Below are 21,967 nucleotides of genomic sequence, written 5' to 3' on the forward strand. Positions count from 1 at the left end.
ATTTAAAGTAAATACTACGGGAAAACAAATGTAATTTCTACATTAAATAATTTAGTTCAGGCAAGAATTTAAAAAGAGAGTAAATTCTATATTAGTACTCAATTTAAGCATGTAGAAATTAAAGTTTGAGCTTATAAGTATATTTTACTTGGAATGGTTTATGTTTACAAAGATTCTTTAAGTAAATATCAAAGTCATGATCCCGTTGTTCCCATCATGCACTAGGGCATGAATAATTAATAAGATGACATTTTTCACTAGTTTTCTAGTTCTATTTACACTGTTATGATTGCTTTTGTTGTTAGGTTTAGTAACTTGCTTTTTCGTGACATCTGGAGTTCATTTTCTACTCAAAATGACCCATTCATACTCAAACACCCCACTGATTGTTACAGTCATTGTGTATTGTGTACCAGGTCTTCAGGTCTCTGTGTTCATTTAATAACTGTGTTGAGTAGACATATTATTTTAAAAAGGATAACAGGCCGTTACCTTGATTACTTACATGTTTGTAAATGAACCACATGCTTTAATAGCATGTTTTTTTCTTCTTCAGTGCTACATTGTTTGAGTGAAGTTTACAAACCATGAGTATTGCAGAGCGAACTAATTACTAATTAAAATAATTAAGTAGAAATTACTTATCAAACTCTAATTGGCCACGTTAAATTTACGTATTTCCTTTGCTAATTTTACTTAACTTAGTTAAGCACATTTGACTTAATCCCATACTTAAATTTTACTTAAAATACTTTTAAGCATTTTAAAATTAAGTACATTTTACTTCTTGTTTTTTTCCAGTGCAGAATAATTTACATCTTTATACATGAATATATATCTGCTTTTTAATTTTCAGGATGTGGGTCCCTCATATGAGGATGATTATATATATTTAGGGGTCCGTGGCATCTGAAGGATTGAAAACCCCTGCCTTTAGGTATAAAGATGTGAATCTCTTGAGCTCTCCTGGGGTCAGATCCAGCATGCTGTATTCAGTAAATAAGCAGCCTTCGGTCAGTCAGCACAAGTGCTGCTGTTTCGGTGAGCAGCCGCAGGAAATAATGTCCAGTGTGAGCGGTTCCTGTGATTGTGCAGCTATCAGGCGTGGGGAAGTGTAGCGAGGGTTAGAGACCGCTCAGGTGAACGCCAGCTAAAACACTGACGGTAAACAGAGTCGCCTCTGACACTCAAATAACCCCAAACAGCTTCTGAATGATGCTGGTGACCCGCAGCTTCTGACCTCTGCACATGTGCGGTTCATGGGTTAACTACCGCTGCACACGCTGAACAGAATGAACATGCTAGAGATCAAAACGCTTCTGTGGCCATGACAGACAGTCGTCATTTATGAAATCAGCAGAAGTGACCTAGTTTTTGCAGGCCTAAGACAAAACCACGGGCTGAGAGTTTCATATTTTAGTACTTTTACTTCCAGAGTGAGTCTTATTTAAATTTTCATTAAGGAAACGGCTAAAGCATGCTGACAGGAAAAAAGGTTCATAAACGCCCAAACACAAAAGCTTTACTAAGTTTAATTTGCGGTGCTGCTGTAAAATGTAAGGTTATGTAAAATGGAATAATTCTGCCAATAACATTTTGTAGTAGATTTTATGTGAGGATCATATTTATAAAGTAGGCAGCTCACCAGGCTTTGAAAGCATTTTGCAGTGAAGATAAGAAACAGCACAAACCACAGTGATTTCATTGGCTAATCATTAATAATCTAATCACACACAGGCAAAAGGAGAAAAAAAATCAATGAGTCTAAAGTGATGAAATCTTACCGATGTCGCCTTAAAAGAAGAGTTTGGCCAAAAATTCTGTCATTATGTAGACACCATGTATTTCTTACAAGAAACTCAGATCAGTTTATGTTATCAAAATCAGAGATTTTGGGTTTTCTTAACCAAAGCATACTTAAGTACATTAAAGTATATTCTGCCTTTTGATTGAGATATATTATAGAAAGGTATAATTAAGTATTCTAAATACTAAGTAGTTGTGTTTATTCTTCTGATATTGAGTAGCCTAGGAATTTATTTTATTTTTTGACTTAGAACACATTGAAATATTTAAGGTAGTACTCCACCATATGTTTTACACTTACATAGCTTGGAGCAAATTAAACGGTGCTTTTTGTTCATATTTCTATTATCCCAGACAGAAACAGATCAACTTTAGGCAGTTCTTATTAGAGTATTTTTCATCAAAAACAGTGAGCAAGTCTTTTTAAGCATAAGTCATCAGCACAAATCCACTGGTAGTGTATAGAAGTCAACTTCAAGTCTAACTGAAGTTAAAGGTTTAATAAAGTGTGCTTTCATAATCGAAAATAGTGGGCTAGACATATACAGCTAAACATATAGTACACTTAACCCTCAGGTTGTGTTCAAAACCCTATAACACTTGTGGTGCTCCCCATCAAAAATGGCCAGCCTACAAAAAATTGCCTATAAATCTCTTGTTATGCAATATTATCACCAAATTTTGGATTCAATCTTTTTGCCAACTTGTTTAATTTCATTTAGGACTGGTTTTATACTTCTTTTTCGAACTGATTAATCGTAGGCCTCATTTATATGAGCATAGGCACCTAATTTTCACAATATTAAATAAAATATGAAGAAAATGTGCACTGTTTATCACACCAGTGTGCTTTAATGTTTAATCAGGAAGTTTGCTTTGAACAAGGTCAAACCCCCCACCCCACCCCTAAAAAAAGTACGAAAATGATCACAGAAAAAAACTTTGGGAAGTATGGAATGTCAAAAGTTATACCTTGTGTGAACAAAGTTACTAAGTTGCAGTCCAATGCCATAACATTAACTATTGTTTTCGGAAAAAATAAAATCTTCTTTGGGACAAAATGACCCGATTAAAACTTTAATATTATTTGAGTCTTTCTACTTAAAATTTCATGTTAAATTCTGTGTGCTGTCTGTCAGAGTATTTCGATTTTGGGAAACTTTTACTTCAATACATATAAAGCATTATATTTTACATTTTACTCAACTACATTTCATGAAAACATATCATTCCTTGTAATTTTGAACTGGAGAATTCACCACCTCCTCTGAGACAGAGATCAGAGTCCAGTTCAAGAACGAGCTGATTCTTTCCAATGAACCTGTTGAACTGGTTCACGAACCGCACTGAGCGATTCATTTGAGAATCTGACTGATCTGATTGCAGCTATTCGCGAGTCAACAACTCTGCGATTCAATGAGACAAGATATCATCCGAGCTTGAATAGAATGAACATTACTAAGTACTAACTAACTACTAAATACTACTACTCATAACTAAATACTAAAGTCAAAATTGTATATAGATATTTGTAAATGAAAATCAACGGAATATGCTGTAAAAGCACAAACAGTTTGGACACCTTTTTCAAAAATAAGTACTTTTCCTGGAGTAATATTTGAGCTATACATTTACTCAAGTGTACATAGTCCACTACTGATGTCCCACAAAACAACAGGCCCAATACAGACAAAATCTCATGACACAAGGCTTCAAGAGAAACCTTCATGATCCTTCCAAGTGGTTCCTGTTCCTCCATGTGTTTCACGGACTCCATGAACTTCCTGAGTTTACTATAACAGCAGTTCACATGTTGGTGTGATGCATGGGATGAGTAACGTTCCTGATCCTGACACAATGATGACTGGCGATCTGACAATAACACAACACACAGTCATTGGCCAGTCGTCATCACTCAGCTATTGTGCTTCATCGGATCACGTAAACCATTCTGCTCCATTTCCAATGTGATTTCCGGCACAGCCGATGACACAGATGACAGTAAATCTCCTCAAGATGTTTACTTTTGACAGGGTCTCTTATAGAGTTCACTCCTAAATCTCTGATATTCTGTTCTCTAGATATGGCTTGGGTCCCTCATTCAATGTCTGTAGGATTTTTCACACATTTTATTGTCCACCGAGTGAAAATCATGAATCTGGTGACTTACTGGTGCTCAAAAAGTATGATTTGAAGTGGTTCCTGTTCCTCCATGTGTTTCACGGACTCCATGAACTTCCTGAGTTTACTATAACAGCAGTTCACATGTTGGTGTGATGCATGGGATGAGTAACGTTCCTGATCCTGACACAATGATGACTGGCGATCTGACAATAACACAACACACAGTCATCGGCCAGTCGTCATCACTCAGCTATTGTGCTTCATCGGATCACGTAAACCATTCTGCTCCATTTCCAATGTGATTTCCGGCACAGCCGATGACACAGATGACAGTAAATCTCCTCAAGATGTTTACTTTTGACAGGGTCTCTTATAGAGTTCACTCCTAAATCTCTGATATTCTGTTCTCTAGATATGGCTTGGGTCCCTCATTCAATGTCTGTAGGATTTTTCACACATTTTATTGTCCACCGAGTGAAAATCATGAATCTGGTGACTTACTGGTGCTCAAAAAGTATGATTTGAGGCATCATTTATGTCTAAGACAAATAGCTCAGGGTGAGTAATGAAATCCTAATACTCAAGATTAAAGGTTATATGCTGTATTTCAGTTTAGTTTTTGTTTGATAGAGGCAGTATGCCAAATTCAAGTTATTTATATTGAGCCTCATATAAAACCACAGATGACAGAAGTAGGTCATCCGTGAAAAGGTGCATGATGTAATGTGACTTCTTCATAAAACAGCATGCACTTAATAACCTGTGTGTTGTTTTCGTCTGATCAAACGGCAAGCTATCATCTCTCCATACCTGCTTCATGAAAGACCCTGTAAAGATGACCACAACCAGATGACGACAGAGTTACAAACCTCTGAACGTTTGAACATGGCTAAACATCTTTGATGTGAGAGACTGAAAAGCTCTGCAGCTCACTGTGCTTTTCAACGCTCTGGCCTTTAATCTGACCCTGATTGGAAATCTTTAAAGTGATGCATTGCACATGCATCCAATTAGTTTTTCAACTACAATTTTCAAGCTGGAAATTATGGAATGTACATAAAAAACACCCAAAAATTAGCAACAGGGATAATATATATATATATATATATATATATATATATATAATTTTTCAGTGTTGACATCTTTTGGGGTTAGAATGGGCTTAATAGCGACAGTTGGAAGAGAGTAATTTCCTGCAGCATTTTACTGATGGACCATTGTGCAGAAAAATAGATCAAAGAGGAAATGTGCAGAAAGAAAGCATCTCAGTTTAGCTAAATCCTATAGAAACCGGTGGCCCAGAGGGAATCAGAGATTGGAACATGGTTATTGGAATGTTTTTGAGAAAGTAGGGCACAGTCGGGTGTCAGACATTTGTTGAAAGGGTTCAGCTTTGTCGCGTGCCCTTCAAAGGGTGCAGTAAATATCACTTCTGCAGTAGTGTGCATTCAACTTTCTCAATCTAGGTCAGCAGACATTGCATTTGTGTCACTTTTAACCTCTTGTCAACCATGAGGCAGTTTCATATGATGATGGACCTGCAATGTCAGAACTGGACTTCATTTCAGGAGCTTTTGTATGAATTTAACACATAGAACAAAATTCCTTTTGTTTCGGATCACCAGAGATGTTCCTGTTTTGATGTGAAATGAACAAAAGTGACAGTGATGTACAGTATGTTGAAATATAAAACCTCTCAAAAACTTCTTCAGTCCAATGAGCGTTGGTTGTTTTGTAGGATTCACTGTGATTTGTGTAAAATGCCGGCTGATCTGGACCCATTCATAGGCTTCGCAATTAACTCTCACACAATGCTGGCCCCTCCCACACCAGACCGAGTATTTTAATTGGCTCTGTCTACAAGACGCTGTCTGTGAACTTTGGAGATACATGCACATGTGCATGTAAACTTCCAGTCTTAACATTGTCCTCATTTGCTTATAAGGGAAACTTTCACACAAAACATGGCTAGATAGCATAAATGTTTTAAACGTTAAAGAGGAGAGATCTTTCAGAGACCAAAAAAAAACATCCTCCTTAGTGTAGTGAATCAGCTCAAGGGGAAATATGAATAATTAATCATAACTAGTTATAATTAATTATAAATATTTAGATCCGCTGTAAGTATTTACTTGACCTCTCAGGGTCAACTGTCTAAGAACTGTTCTAAGAACGTTAATTTCCTGGTTAAGGTAAATAACTTTCTTACTGTACAATTCTACACAGAGCCTTTAGCATAAATCTGCATGATTAAGGGACTTCAGTTATGAGCAAACAATGAACAACGTCAAGTGTGATACAAGTAAGACTTTATTAACTACATAAACACTTAAACTAGTCTAACATACACATACACACGCACACACACACACACATGCATACAGTTGGTCTAGGAAAAGGAGTTAAAGTTTAGGCAGTAAAAAGAAGAGAAATAAAAAATGTACAGCCTGAAGGAAACATCAGATTCTTATTTCAAACGCACCTTTGTAAAAAGGTTCAAATGAAACTTAATATATCAATTAATAAAACTAAGTTTGATACTTGCACGTCTTGTCTGTCTGACAGAGATTCCTGATGCAATCTGAAGGTTTAAGTTGATCTTTGCTGAAGTTGGTTGATGGAAAAGAACCAGTTTGAGTCAGATTATCTTGGTGAATGGAAAGTCGAGGCCCGAGGCCTGGCACAAACTTAGGGTGTCTTTAGCAGCGTTGTAGCTCACATCTTCTCAGAACCTAACAGAACCACAGACTGGGGCGGGTCACTGATGTGAGGCCTTTAAGGTCTGAGAAGATTCACGCCTCTCAAGATGGGCTTGTCCAATGAGAAAGGCTGAAATCCCAAGAGGGAGTTTGGAAATACTGGGGAGTTTTATGACCCTTTGTGTGGAAGCATTACTAAAGACTCTCAGGACACTAATATATTGCCTATGTACCAACATATAATATACACTCTCGTTTAGATCATCAGAAGACAAATTCATAGATACTAAACATGGTAGGATTACATATAGGTAAGGAGCGAGTGGTTCCATCATAAGCCTGCATAAAACAGTATACAATATAAGAGACAATATACAAGGACAGTAACAACATGCACAATAACATGAAAGATATGCGTGTTCATTCAAAGAAAGGTTTTCCTATGAATTAATTAGAGAAGAGTCCATTTTTAATGTGCATTGGGTTTTTCCTATGGAAAATGTAGTGAGTGTCTCTACCCACATTCCTTTGGGCTATAAAACCAGTGATATCAGCATTGGTTGCCATGGTGACCAGGGGCCTGGTGTCTTTCTGACGTGTTAAGACGCATTTCAGGGGAAGGGTCCATAGGTCCTCATATGGCTTGTTAACTGAGGGGTGTTACAGAGTATTTGTTAAATATAGCTAACAAAATATATATTGTGTGTTTGATTGGTCCAGACACTACATTAGATACAACCCTGAGACTATTTTTCATTCTAAATCTGGAAGTACAATAGATTCATTTACAATGGAATTCACTGCAATATAGCGGCAGAACAGTTAAACACTTTTTACTCTTACTCTTCTTGCCAGATAAACATTAGTCTATCTGGCAAGAAGAGCTTTTCAGTCTCTCACATCAAAGATGTTTGGCCATGTTCAAACGTTCAGAGGTTTGTAACACTGTCGTCATCAGGTTGTGGTCATCTTTACAGGGTCTTTCATGAAACAGGTGATAGAACAGTTAAACACATTTTGTTCAGTCTATCTGGCATCTGATTGATGGATTTTGATTAGCTAATATTGTGATTCTTGCAATCACAAAATCCTGGAGGGACTGATTATATGAGTAGCCTGATCTACGGGAAGCAAAAAAGCTATTTTATGTCCTAATACACATTATACACTCAGAAAAAACAAAAGCTTTCACAGGGACAGAACGTTTTCAAAAGGGACACTTTTATACCTTTTTAGGTAATATTCTGTATCTTTAAGGTAGCAATATGCAACTTATGCAACAATATGCAACAGTGACAGCTTTTGTACCTGTTTTTCTGAGAGTGTAGATACAGGTTACCAGCGTGTGTAGGTACAATCCTTTTAAGATATATTTTATCTTTATCAGACATTTCACGGCACCACTGGTTCTCCTGATGGACAAGCCAGAAGAGATTGTTCTTTGTTTTCTCCTTTCTTTGTGACAGCTTTCTCTTTTTTTTTGTCTCAAAGCAAATGCAAGCCTCTGTTAAGGTGTAAACAGGAAGAGCAGGCGAGCCTCCTGGATTATTAACTGTTCAGAGGTGGTTTAGCAGCCAGTATCATATAACCCAGCAGTTTGACTCTGGCCATAGGGTGTCCTCAAGAATAGATCTGACAGTTTATTGGATTTAAAGGGCTAGTCACATAATGGCAGTTAATTTAAATCTTTCCGCTGAAGCAGGATAGCACTGCGCTGCGTTCCTGATCCACCTGTCCTGAAATAGCAGTCAATACAAACTGTCAACAATAATTTTTTTTGTCCAGATGGGAATCATTGGAGGCTCAAAATGGAACTACCTATTTATGCAATGTGGGAAATGAAGACTAAAAACATTGCTTCTAAAGCATAGGGTGATGGAAAGTGAGCATACAGAAATCTTAAAAAAAATCTTTTGGTAACACTTTAGATTAGGGAACACTAATTCAGTATTATTATCCAGGTTTTATTATCCATATTACTAGAATATTGGCTGTTTATTAGTACTTATAAAGCACATATTATTCCCTTAACCCTACCCAATACCTAAACATAACCACTACAACAACTCTTAGATAATGGTGAATATGTGTTCCCTAATCTAAAGTTTTACCAATCTTAATAATACAGGTGCATCTCAATAAATTAGAATGTCGTGGAAAAGTTCATTTATTTCAGTAATTCAACTCAAATTGTGAAACTTTTAAATAAATTCAATGCACACAGACTGAAGTAGTTTAAGTCTTTGGTTCTTTTAATTGTGATGATTTTGGCTCACATTTAACAAAAACCCACCAATTCACTATCTCAACAAATTAGAATACTTCATAAGACCAATAAAAAAAACATTTTTAGTGAATTGTTTGCCTTCTGGAAAGTATGTTCATTTACTGTACATGTACTCAATACTTGGTCGGGGCTCCTTTTGCTTTAATTACTGCCTCAATTCGGCGTGGCATGGAGGTGATCAGTTTGTGGCACTGCTGAGGTGGTATGGAAGCCCAGGTTTCTTTGACAGTGGCCTTCAGCTCATCTACATTTTTTGGTCTCTTGTTTATCATTTTCCTCTTGACAATACCCCATAGAGAATTCAGGTCTGGTGAGTTTGCTGGCCAGTCAAGCACAACAACACCATGGTCATTTAACCAACTTCTGGTGCTTTTGGCAGTGTGGGCAGGTACCAAATCCTGCTGGAAAATGAAATCAGCATCTCCATAAAGCTTGTCAGCAGAAGGAAGCATGAAGTGCTCCAAAATTTCTTGGTAAACGGGTGAAGTGACGTTGGTTTTCAAAAAACACAATGGACCAACACCAGCAGATGACATTGCACCCCAAATCATCACAGACTGTGGAAACTTAACACTGGACTTCAAGCAACTTGGGCTATGAGCTTCTCCACCCTTCCTCCAGACTCTAGGACCTTGGTTTCCAAATGAAATACAAAACTTGCTCTCATCTGAAAAGAGGACTTTGGACCACTGGGCAACAGTCCAGTTCTTCTTCTCCTTAGCCCAGGTAAGACGCCGCTGACGTTGTCTGTGGTTCAGGAGTGGCTTAACAAGAGGAATACGACAACTGTAGCCAAATTCCTTGACACGTCTGTGTGTGGTGGCTCTTGATGCCTTGACCCCAGCCTCAGTCCATTCCTTGTGAAGTTCACTCAAATTCTTGAATCGATTTTGCTTGACAATCCTCATAAGGCTGCGGTTCTCTCGGTTGGTTGGGCATCTTTTTCTTCCACACTTTTTCCTTCCACTCAACTTTCTGTTAACATGCTTGGATACAGCACTCTGTGAACAGCCAGCTTCTTTGGCAATGAATGTTTGTGGCTTACCCTCCTTGTGAAGGGTGTCAATGATTGTCTTCTGGACAACTGTCAGATCAGCAGTCTTCCCTATGATTGTGTAGCCTAGTGAACCAAACTGACAGACCTTTTTGAAGGCTCAGGAAACCTTTGCAGGTGTTTTGAGTTGATTAGCATGTCACCATATTCTAATTTGTTGAGATAGTGAATTGGTGGGTTTTTGTTAAATGTGAGCCAAAATCATCACAATTAAAAGAACCAAAGACTTAAACTACTTCAATCTGTGTGCATTGAATTTATTTAATACACGAGTTTCACAATTTGAGTTGAATTACTGAAATAAATGAACTTTTCCATGACATTCGAATTTATTGAGATGCACCTGTAGTATTCATTAATTTAATAGATATTGTTACCTCTTATGTGGCTATTTACACACCATTCTCATACATCTGTACTATTTCAGTGAAACTGCTGACATTTATTTACAACAGCTATTGTGATAAAAGGGGGGTAGGGCACATAAAAAGAGGACCCAAGACAAAACCCTGGGGGACTCATCTCAATACTAGTCTGCTTTTCTTCAGACTCTCCTCTTTTTTCTGTTTCCAAGTTATTCAGTTTGTAGACATTATACCAGTGTTGCAAACTAAATTATTCATATAAAGGCCATAACAAAACCATATCAGAATAAAGGGCTGTCATGCCCCAAATAGCCAAAATTTAAGTTGCTCTTCATAGAATATCTTTCCAAAATATCTTCCCCCATTTAATTTATACGATTGTATTTTCAAAATTGCCATGTCCAAATAAATTGCACCACATCAATTACACCAATGCCACTGATTTCAACCAGGGTTATTATAAAACTAAAACATTTGCAAAAATGATTGATTTAACAATTTTTGTAAAATGTTTACTAATGATTACTACAACTGTATCATAAGTGATTGACAATTTTTGGAGGTCCTTAAGATATCTGTGGTGTTTCAGAAATGGTCAGTGTCAACATAAGATTCAAAAATTAAAAGTTTAAAAAGTAAAAGCTCCTTAATGAACAGTACTTATGCCAGAAGTTTTAAGCATATGGAAGTTGTCAATAAAAATAAGTGCGCAGTTAAGTTTATCTGGTGGGCTTATTTTTAGGGAAATAATATTAATAATTATTAATAGAATTCTTAATAGTCTGTGTAAATGAAGAAGCCTTTGATATCTAAACAAGAAATCCCATCAAACCCAAGCAGAATTAAGCTTGTTCACCTGCAAAAACAGTAGGCGCCTGGTTAAAAATCAAAATCAGCTGACATATCTAAAAATATCTAAACCAACGAGAGCAAAAAAGGCACCTGGTTGTGATTCAGCAGGAGGAACTACATACATTGTGTTATTTTGCTCTGTGGTGAACTGGAGATGTGAACCCAAACAGGCTGACAAAGCTAGCGAGCTAAAATGGCTAGTGGTGTGATTAGCAAAACTGTGTGACTAAATGACTACACAAACAAAGTTAAAGGAGACATATTATGCCCCTTTTTACAATATGTAATATAAGTCTCTGGTGTCCCCAGAATGTGTCTGTGAAGTTTCAGCTCAAAATACCCCACATGTCATTTATTACCGTATTGGCCCAAATATAAGACGACCCTGATTATAAGACGACCCCCCTTTTTCCAGATATACCTTTTGGAAAAAGGGTTTTTAAAAACCAAATCTTGTTTTTTCTCAGTAAAACACATTTTGTCTTCAATTTTTTTCATATTGCATATTTTTCCTATTTCAATTTTTGTTTTGAAAGTATGGTAAAAACTGTTAAAATGTACCAACAATCACATTTAAAAAATATACCCTTTTTGATATACCATTAAAAAAATAAAACAGGTAGCCCATCTGAATTAGGACATTTAGGCTATCCATCTAATAGTAGCCTACCAAAATCTTATTAACAGTAGAAGTTAAATCTTACTGTGGTCTTCAAATCTGGGTACTGTCTTACGTTTTAAAATCACAAAGTCCCATCAGGCTAACGTGACAGTCACGACTCATGCAGCTGTAAGGTTTCCTTATTCTTTTGTTTTTACTCGCGATCTTTACAACACGCATTACATTACGTATTTCATGACACACTCGTTTTATGCGTAATTGGCGCCACCTATTGTTGTGGGTGTATTATTGACATGTCAAAGTCTAGACCCTGAATATAAGATGACCACGTTTTTTCAGATGTATTTCCAAGACTAAAACATCATCTTATATTCGGGTCAATACGTTATATCATTTTGAAAATGCCTATTTTGCGTGGAAGCAGAAACACCCTGTTTTTCGGGCCCGTCTCTTTAAATGCAAATGAGCTGCTGCTCCCCGCCCCCTTTTTCAGAATAGAGCTGTGGCCATTACAGCTCGGACCTGCTAAAAACATCTGTTTTGGTTCTGATTATCATGTTTATCGCGCTGAAATCATGCGTTTTAAACCATATGAGTTTAAACTTCTGATATACAGTTTCTGAGAGCACACATCCGAAGCACACGGACAGAAAGCGCTATCACAGCATGTGAGTACTAAACTAAGTTCTCAATCACACACAAGTTTACGTTAAAAACACACGAGTTACAAAAACAGTCGGTTATGTCTGTGAAGGTAAACTGCTGGGAAACATTTTTATTTTAGATCTGTGGCAGCCGCAATATACAGTAAATAAATCAATAAATCCACTGCTCTGTTGTCTCCTCTGAGGCTGGGACTCTAAATAGTGGTCTGTGCTTGTCTGTGCAGCCAAAGACAGAACAGTTAGCGTGTTTTGCTCAAACTATCGCCATGGCATTAGAACTGGTACACCTTTGTCGCCTGTGAAATCAAAATGACGGCGCCGTGGGTGGAAACTTACAGATTAAGGGGCGGTAATATTATAATGAGATCCCTTTGTGACATCACTAGGGGAGCAAAATCTGACGCGCTCGTTTTCTCAGATGCTTGCAGAAAAAGGCTTACCAAAACAAAGTTACTGGGTTAATCTTTTTCACGTTTCCTTGGTTGGTAGATGCACCGGGGACCTGATTCTAGCACTTAAAACCTGGAAAAGTCAGATTTTCATGATTTGTCACCTTTAAGGAAAAACAAGACTGTGAGAAAACTAAAACGCTTTCTTTTTTAAAATAAATGGCTAGACTACATGTTGAAATGTTTTTTTGAGCCCCCGGACATGAGCGCAGGAGCGACTGTATTTCTGTATTATTTTGTGTGTTTCTCACAGCACTATTACCCAGTAAAGATGAGCGGCCACGGTGAACCATATCAATGCATGCGGTGAAACCACCTCAGTGGCCCTTGATAGTCATCAATATCTTGTTTTCCACACCAGAGGAACCACAAGTGGCTGCACAATAAACAATAGCGGTAGCAGTGAACCAGTGACCGCAGGCTCTTTCAATATCAGCCAAGCTATTGTGTAGCACTGGCAGATCCTGGCTCAGCTTAACACATGTCAGGCAGGCACGTGGCTCCAGTCTCCTCCGGTCACTGAGAGCCCAGACAAACCTGAGTGAATGAAAGTCTGCTTTGACACACAGACACCCCTCAGTTTCAGTGAGGACATAAAGTATATATAATAACAGAATAATAATTACTAAATCTAAAATGCCGTTATGCCGTTGTGAAAAAGATAAGCAATAAACTAATGAATATATTTAGCTGAAAGACAAAATATTGCACAAACAAAACCAACAAAACAAAACACTGTAAAATGAATACATACAAGGACTTGGGAGTCCACAAATGAGCTGATATCATATCAAGCAGAACTGATTTAATCTCAATCACCAGGTTATTTTGTTTAACTTGTTAATATTATAAAATGCTATAAAAAAGTATTCATTAAATATGTATTTACCTTTTTGAAAGGGGAATGTTAAAAAATAATTTTGAACCAATAAAAATTTATTCAAATCGATGTCTCTGTGTTCTATTAGTGTTATTATATGTTTGTTTAAAGGGGACATATGATGTTGCTAAAAAGAACATTATTTGGTGTAATGAAATGTGTTTATGCAGTTTAAGGTTAAAAAAACTCCATTATTTTCCACATACTGTACTTTATTGTTTCTCCGCCTTTCTGAAACGTGTCGATTTTTACAAAGCTCATCGTTCTGAAAAAGCGAGGTGTGCTGTGATTGGCCAGCTATCTAGTGCGTTGTGATTGGCCGAATACCTCAAGTGTGTGACGGAAATGTTACGCCCCTCACCATATTGTGATGATGCCCTGTCCGGCCGGAGCGATGACTCAAAAACATGAAAACCCATTATAAATGAGGCATTTGTTGCATCCAGTGGGGACATAATTACGGATTATAATGACTTATACTGTCTTTTTACGCGTTGTGTTGCATCGTGCCGCGTAAACATAAAACCATGTCAGTATTATGTAGAATTATGATGTTTTGACAGATGGAGATCAAAGAAACATGATCTTTAAAAAGTTCGGATGTATTGTTAGTGTAGATATGCTTTATGAGCCTGTGGTGACATTTCTGCCAAAATTATATTATATCGTTGCTTCTTGACACTTTCAGTGTGAGATGTCCAGAGAGTGGTGCTTAAGTGAAGTACAGTTTTATCTGAAATGAACAAGATGAACATGAATCTGGAAACGTTTTATTACATCTGTTGTTGTCAAGTGACTGGCACTAAAAGTTTAATGCTCTATCACTTTTGGAAATGACATACCACCTACACTAGACCCTACCCTTAACCTAACTAACAGTGTTAACAAAAGCAAACTTGCGATAAAAACACATTAGCTAAACTTTAGATTATTGAAAGGTTCTGACAGCCAAACCAAAATTCTTCTTTGGCATCACTGCGGAAAGCCCCTTTTGAATGCTTTATATCTAAGAGTGTATATCACTTGAGCTCTTGTGTGTATAAGCACGTCCCAACACTCCTCAAACAGCTGTTTTCAGAGAGATGTGTGCTGTCATTTCGAGTCAGAAGACTGAGAGTGACATTCAGCAGGAGCTCTGCAGTCACAACTCACAGTGGCCACAAAAGCAAAAACATGCAATCATACACTTCTATTAATACCTTTCAATTACATGCCTTTAACCCCCTTTTCATGTCATTTTTTTATAATTATTGTCAGTAATTCCAGGTACCAAGGGTCAATAGAGTGATGTATTTTTGTAGGCCATTCTTCCATTGGCTTTTGGATTACTACAGAAAATAAGCTCTGTGAACAACAAAAGGTTCTGTGAACAAAAAACAAAAAACATTGACTTCAGGACGATGAAACCAGAAGTGCTAGAACACAAACTTGTTTCTGGGATTTGGCCTACAAAAACATGTCATCCCTGCAGCACTTCAGCACATATGATGGATAATGTTTTTATCATAGTGCAGTGCATTATGGGTACTGTAGGTCTATTTGTGTAACTCACATTGATGTCCAAGCTGCACAGACTGAGTGAATCCACATCTCTCTTCCTCTGCTTTCTCTTCTGCTGTAAAGACACAGATTATGATCAGTTGAGTGCTATAATTTATCACTAACGGTACTGTAGTAGTGATCTGAATGATTTCATTATTTTGAAATTGTTATATAGATGAATATCACACAACAACACAAGATAAAGCTCATAGGTTCACCATGTTGAAATGTCAGAATTAAAAAAATAAGTAATTTAAAAAATAAATAAGAAAATGTGAGTAGTGTCTATACACTGAAACAAAAAACAAATGTACAAATTTGTTAAGGAAGATTGCATTTTTTTCTTCTTAAATTATATTTATTCTTTGTTTCAAACCTTAAATTGATTTAATATTAAATCAATAATATTTATATTTACATTCATACAACATAAAAAGTTAATGTAGGGCAATTTTTTTTTCAATTAGCTAATAAATCCGCTAATTAGTTATTAAATGAATCACGTAAGGTAAAACTAAAACCATTTTGTTAGTCAAAGATTACTTTAGTTTACTTGCTTTAAATAGACAATATAAAGTTATTATAAAAAGACAACATTGAAAGACATTAATGATTATGGTGATGGTGATTGTTTTTTTTAAAACATGCATTATAATGCATATCGTTAGGAATGAACACGTTTTGCAAAAAGAGTGTCTTTCAAAGCAAATCAATCCTTCTGTTGAATGTATTCAGTAAGCTTGAACTCACTGTACGTTAATGACACATTTAAGACCAGCTGTTGTTGTACATGGTTAATTAGATCTAATTTTTATCTAAATTGATTCTATCAGCTTTTTGACTGGTCAAACCGATGGGTAGCTTTGTTATTGTTGCTCCATAACTGTTTATTCTCCATGACAGCCAGCAGCATGTGGAGGGAATATCTACATCCTGAAGTGTGAACAATAGAGCAGGTGAAAGTGCTGCTCACGACCCATGAACAACACCCGCTGTATCTCCATCATGTACAGCTGAACAACTAGTGCTAATTAGATTGAGGTCTCTTAGTTTAAAAAGCATGAAGAAGACAGTATAATAATTTCAGGTGTCTGTATAGTATGTTCGGAATGAAATACTGCGGTACTGCTTCTGTGTAGTAAAATCACTATACTGCCTAGATTTTTTTTTTTAAATAGTGTAAAAAATAAAAAGTCGCATTTTTACAATTCTGTCATTATTTACTCAGTCTCAAGCGGTTTCATAACCGTCTGAATTTCTTTTATCTGTGAACTCCACAAAAGCAAATATTTTAAACAATAAAAGTAACATTTCTGAATAATTGTTTTAAAATAATGTACTGGTCACTCTTTTCCATGTAATTACAATGATGAAAAAGCACCACAAAAGTAGACACATAACATCATAACACACAGAAGAAGCCCACATGACTTAAGTCTTTTGAATCCATATTTGATTAATATTGAATCCATAAATAAAGCATTTATGCACTGAAAGTCTTAACATCTTTTATTATGAGACCCCAGCAATCACGTGTCTCCTTTTATAGAATATTGAGAACAATGTCCCAGACTGTGCTTACATTTGCCAAGCTACCAAGTCTGCAATCAGAAGTCAGAGATATCGATATGAAGTTCAAAGTCTCCCAGACCAAATGACCAAATTACCATCCATTCATTACTTATGAAAGAGCAGCCAGTGAGGGATAACATGTTCGCTCACCTTCTGATGCATGAAAAGACAGCACCCCATCATTGGGCTTGACAGCAGTATTCCTCAGACCCGCAACACCTTTACAATCTCCCACCGTGGACCACTGTCACCTGTCTAATCCTCAGCCATGTGTGTCTACAGATGTGTGTGTGTGTGTGTGAGTACACAGGAGAGCAGCAAACAAGATGTTCAGGGGGAAGTGTGTCGGCGCTATATCGGGCCCAAGCAGGGCGTGAGCTCTCAGACCACATCTCTGCTGGAGTTTGTCTGGCGTCAAACACCCCTTCAGTGAGAGGAACAGCATCCTGTTACAGGGAAGAGTAGCACACAATCGCTCTTCCACCCTCCTCAGCCACTTTATCCAGAGCTACTCAAACCCCCGTGACGGACTGTGATGAAGGTCTCGCAATTAAAGCCAGCAGAGTTCACGTTTCATCTTGGTTACTCTCTTAATGTAACGGGGCTGACGAGACGTGAGACGTGCGGATCCATGAGCGAGCTTTATTAAAACAGAAGAGGTCAGAAACACAGGCAGGGTCGAACAATGGCAAACAGGTATAATGAGGGCAAGACAGAACAATTAAAGCCAGCAGAGTTCACGTTTCATCTTGGTTACTCTCTTAATGTAACGGGGCTGACGAGACGTGAGACGTGCGGATCCATGTGCGAGAAAGGGTGACCTCTGCTGGCTAACAGACGGAAGTTCATGGACTGGATACGTAACACTTAAAGCACTCAAACTGGGCTTCAACACTAGAAAGTTTACATTTATTTTGCTCTCTCTTTGAAACAATTATTGTCTGAATAATAAAGTTTTGTTGCAGGGTTAATCCTAAATATTGATATATACACTACTGGTAAAAAGTTTGAAATCATTAAGATTTTCTATCTGCATCTGTCTCTTCTGCTCACTGAGGCTGCTGATCAAAAATACAGTAAAAACAGTGAAATATTATTATAGGGATGCACCGATATGAAAATTTTGGCCGATATTGATAACCGATTATTCTTTATTTTTGAAAGCCGATAACCGATATGTTGGCCGATAAATCTATATCCAAATTGTTATATATCCAATGCTGAAAAGAGTTATTGCTGCTTAATATTTTTGTGGAATACAATTCAAAAGTATGGTAAGCAAGACTTTATTTTTTATTTTATTTTTTAAATGTGTAGTGTATGTTGTTAAAATTTTATATTTAATACTTAGTGGAGCTGTACCTGCACTGCCACAGTATAAGAGGTTTGTGTACACTTACAGAACAGGAAGCCAGAAAATCCCTTCTAAACACACTTCCTGGAAGCCAGTCTTCCTTTAAGCATTTCCTGTTCAAGGAGTGCGCCGTGTATCTGATGCTGATTTTAAGGCATGTTGGAATGATCATGTTTATGTGATGAACATACATGAATTACCAGTGGGATTTTCTTGGTTTCTTTCCAAACAAAAATAATTGTTGCTGGCTATTTTATGTTTTAATTGTGAATACTGACAGTACAAGTAACATTTATTTATATAGCAGCTTGTACAATACCGATTGTTTCAGAGCAGCTTTGCAGCATTAAAACAGGAAAACAACAGTGTTAACGTTGCACAATTAATAAATTATGAAGTTTGAGTCACTGGGATGCCTCAAGGTTCAGTGTTAGGTCCCCTCCTCTTCTCTACACAACCTCACTGGGCACAATCATAAAGGTAGACAACCTCTCCTGTCACTGGTACACAGATGGCATCTCTTTATACAGCAGCAGTCTATCTGTCAACCCATTATTCGAACACAACATCACTGTACAGCTGAATTCAAATGCCACATCTACTCATCTAATGGTCTCTATGATCAGCTTAGACTCACAATGCTTTTTGGGAAACCCTTCTTGTCTCGATATGACACACAGCTTCAAGCAGGATTGCTGAACTAGTTTACCAGCCCATTGAACAGTGTTGGGGAAAGTTACTTTTAAAAGTAATGCATTAAAATATTTGAGAACACAGAATAACAACCGAATGAAACAGAGTGTTTACTGTACCAGCGTTACTACATGAGGACATTACCGACTGCACCATTAGAATCCATCTACAGTGGACAGTAATGTGACCGCCAGCTGTTCAGAGAACGAAGCTAACAATATCACCCTAAAATACCATGACTGGAAACGTCATGAAAGAGAGAGAGAGAAGAAGAAAAAAAAATCTAATGCAGAGGTTGCCAGAAGCCAAAGGAGAAAAGGTTAATGAGACTCTTTCACATGCAGGCTGAATTAATGTTTGTTCCTGCAGAGCATTAACAATTGCTTTGCAGGCTAAAAATGAGTCTGCAGGCCAGATTGTATTGCATTTCCATCAGTAAGTATTGTTTTCATTAAAGACTCACCAATATACAAAGTCAAATAAAGAGATAATGCTAACATTGCATAAACTGATGATTTGGCCATTTCTCTGTTATAAATTATCTTGAGTGCTGTGTCATTAGGCATGTATGCAGGAAACACTAAAAAGCACACAAAAATGCCTCATCAAGACATAAGATCAAATATAAGTGTTCAGAGCATATCGAAAGAGAGAGAGAGAGAAGAAGAAAAAAAAATCTAATGCAGAGGTTGCCAGAAGCCAAAGGAGAAAAGGTTAATGAGACTCTTTCGCATGCAGGCTGAATTAATGTTTGTTCCTGCAGAGCATTAACAATTGCTTTGCAGGCTAAAAATGAGTCTGCAGGCCAGATTGTATTGCATTTCCATCAGTAAGTATTGTTTTCATTAAAGACTCACCAATATACAAAGTCAAATAAAGAGATAATGCTAACATTGCATAAACTGATGATTTGGCCATTTCTCTGTTATAAATTATCTTGAGTGCTGTGTCATTAGGCATGTATGCAGGAAACACTAAAAAGCACACAAAAATGCCTCATCAAGACATAAGATCAAATATAAGTGTTCAGAGCATATCTGAATGACTTTACACTAAATTTCACTTCCGTTCCCCCTTTTTGAGAATCTGTTTAAAAGTCATCAACAATGCAGTTCATAAATACATCTCTGCACTGTTTTTAATGGAATTCTGCCATTGTGGCATCAGCTGGCACAAGACAAGAGCTTGACTGCTATTGCTCAGACGCTTTAATAAAAGGAGGCTCAATGTAGACTTAATTATGTTTCATTAAACTATTAACTGTGTCTCAGATGTTTATCTTTCTAGGATAAATATAAAACAGACAAATATACATACTGTAAGTACAGAGTTATTAAAGCAGTATGGACAGTATAGCGCGGGACAGCAAGGAACCTGGAGCTAGTGACTGATGACATCGGTTGGTCTTGAAAGAATTTGATGACAAATGTTTTTATTACTGAGATTTCTGACTCTTGATTGCAGACTTTAGTATATTGCCGTATGAGCACAGTTTAAAGTGGTCATAGGATGCTACATGCACTTTTACAAGTTGTTTGAACTGAAATGTGTGTTGGCAGTTTGTGTACACAACCACCCTAAAATGATAAAAATCCACCCAGTGTTTTTTTTTTTAATCTACTAAAATCTTTACCCCTTTCTCAAATCGAGCCGATCTCAGATGCCTGTCTGTGTGACGTCACAAAAACAGGCCCCTCCCACGATAGTTTGATTGACAGTAGCGTTTCAGCACAGACTGGACTGGTGTCTTACCTCAGACACTCCTCCATTGTTCAAGTAGATATAACTGCAGACCGGAGATCTCCAAAATGGGGCGTGAACTCCAAAAGTGGGCAGAACCTCCAAAATGGGGCAGGGTCTCCTCGCGCAAAGACTTTCACCATTGGCTCTGGCTCCAGCCAATTGTTATTGACTTACATTTCAAAATAAAATTTGATAAATTAAACATTGTTTCTAGTTCATCTAAAATAAAATATGCTATATAAGTAAATATTCTCCGTGAGAGCAGAGCCCAAAGCTCGAGGCCAGTGGTGTTCGGACTGGAGTTTGAACATCTGCTTAATGATATAAACGGGAATCACCCACGAGCTCTCCCGCGAGCCGTCCCAGTGCAGCGCAGGGGAAAGATTTTACTCTATCGCTTTGTTCTAAGCAACGGGGGCATCACAGGGGCGTCCCGGGGCTCGAAATTCACAGGGTTGGAGGGGGTAGTGAAGCTGAGTATAACTAAAAAGTTGCCATTGTCTGGTGAGGTCCGGTTGGGGAGTTACGGAACAGTCTCATATCGCATAACCTTATTAACTGTTTATCTCCTGAACTGCAACTTTCTTTACCACACAGCGCTAATCCCGCTGTGCAGTCAATTTCACTGGTTAAGGTTAAGGTTAGGGTCAGGTGTGGGGTAGGTTTAAGGGTTAGCATTTTTTGTAGCATAGTGTCGGAAATCAACACTTTAATTGACACAACCAATAAAATCTTTAGAATCAGCTGTGGGGTGGAGTTTGCACTGAAGTGGATTGGGGGAAAAAATGGCTCATGTGTGTCATGTGCCTGTCTGTCAATGGGAGGAAGCCACGCCCTATTTTGGAGATCCCACCCGGTTTTGGAGTTCCCGCCCCATTTGGAGATCTCCAGGCTGCAGTTATACCCTTCTCCCATTGTTTCACCGCCGGAGCAGATGTACACAAGAATGATTCCTAAGCGATGTTCTGTTGTTGGATGTAATAATGAACATAGCAGTCGTCGTTTACTCCCGACATCTGAGCCGCTGAAGACGCTGTGGACGTTTGTTTTTGAAGGGAATGCACCCCCCCCCATAAGTGAGTATAAGGTTTTTTAAATTAATCTTTGCAAATCGCCTTTCCTAATAATGTGCTAATTAGCGAGTTTCACAATGAATGCGGCTAAAGTAAACAGTCTCTCAGAGAGCGGCTCAGAAGAGAGGGGCGGGGTCCACAGTGCTCATTAACATTTAAAGGAAAATGCTACAAAACTGCTTGCTCT

The 21,967-nt window shown here is 37.6% G+C and overlaps 1 protein-coding gene across 5 annotated transcripts in view; it reads right to left on the minus strand.

Annotated features, from left to right (window-relative positions):
* LOC107569252 (rho guanine nucleotide exchange factor 3-like) overlaps positions 1–21,967 on the minus strand; it is a 58,440-nt gene that overhangs the window by 23,984 nt on the left and 12,489 nt on the right. For 2 of the 5 annotated variants that reach the window (XM_016255286.1, XM_016255284.1), the window contains exon 3: positions 15,356–15,418. In XM_016255286.1, coding sequence (XP_016110772.1) covers positions 15,356–15,418 — 63 coding nt within the window. Of the gene's footprint in view, positions 1–4,740; positions 4,757–15,355; positions 15,419–17,067; positions 17,118–21,967 lie in introns of those variants that run through there. The other 3 variants (XM_016255287.1, XM_016255285.1, XM_016255289.1) reach the window with 3 other exon arrangements.

The sequence above is a fragment of the Sinocyclocheilus grahami genome, unplaced genomic scaffold, assembly GCF_001515645.1.
Source record: "Sinocyclocheilus grahami isolate Dianchi unplaced genomic scaffold, SAMN03320097.WGS_v1.1 scaffold1326.1, whole genome shotgun sequence".
In the NCBI taxonomy this organism is placed as follows: domain Eukaryota; kingdom Metazoa; phylum Chordata; class Actinopteri; order Cypriniformes; family Cyprinidae; genus Sinocyclocheilus; species Sinocyclocheilus grahami.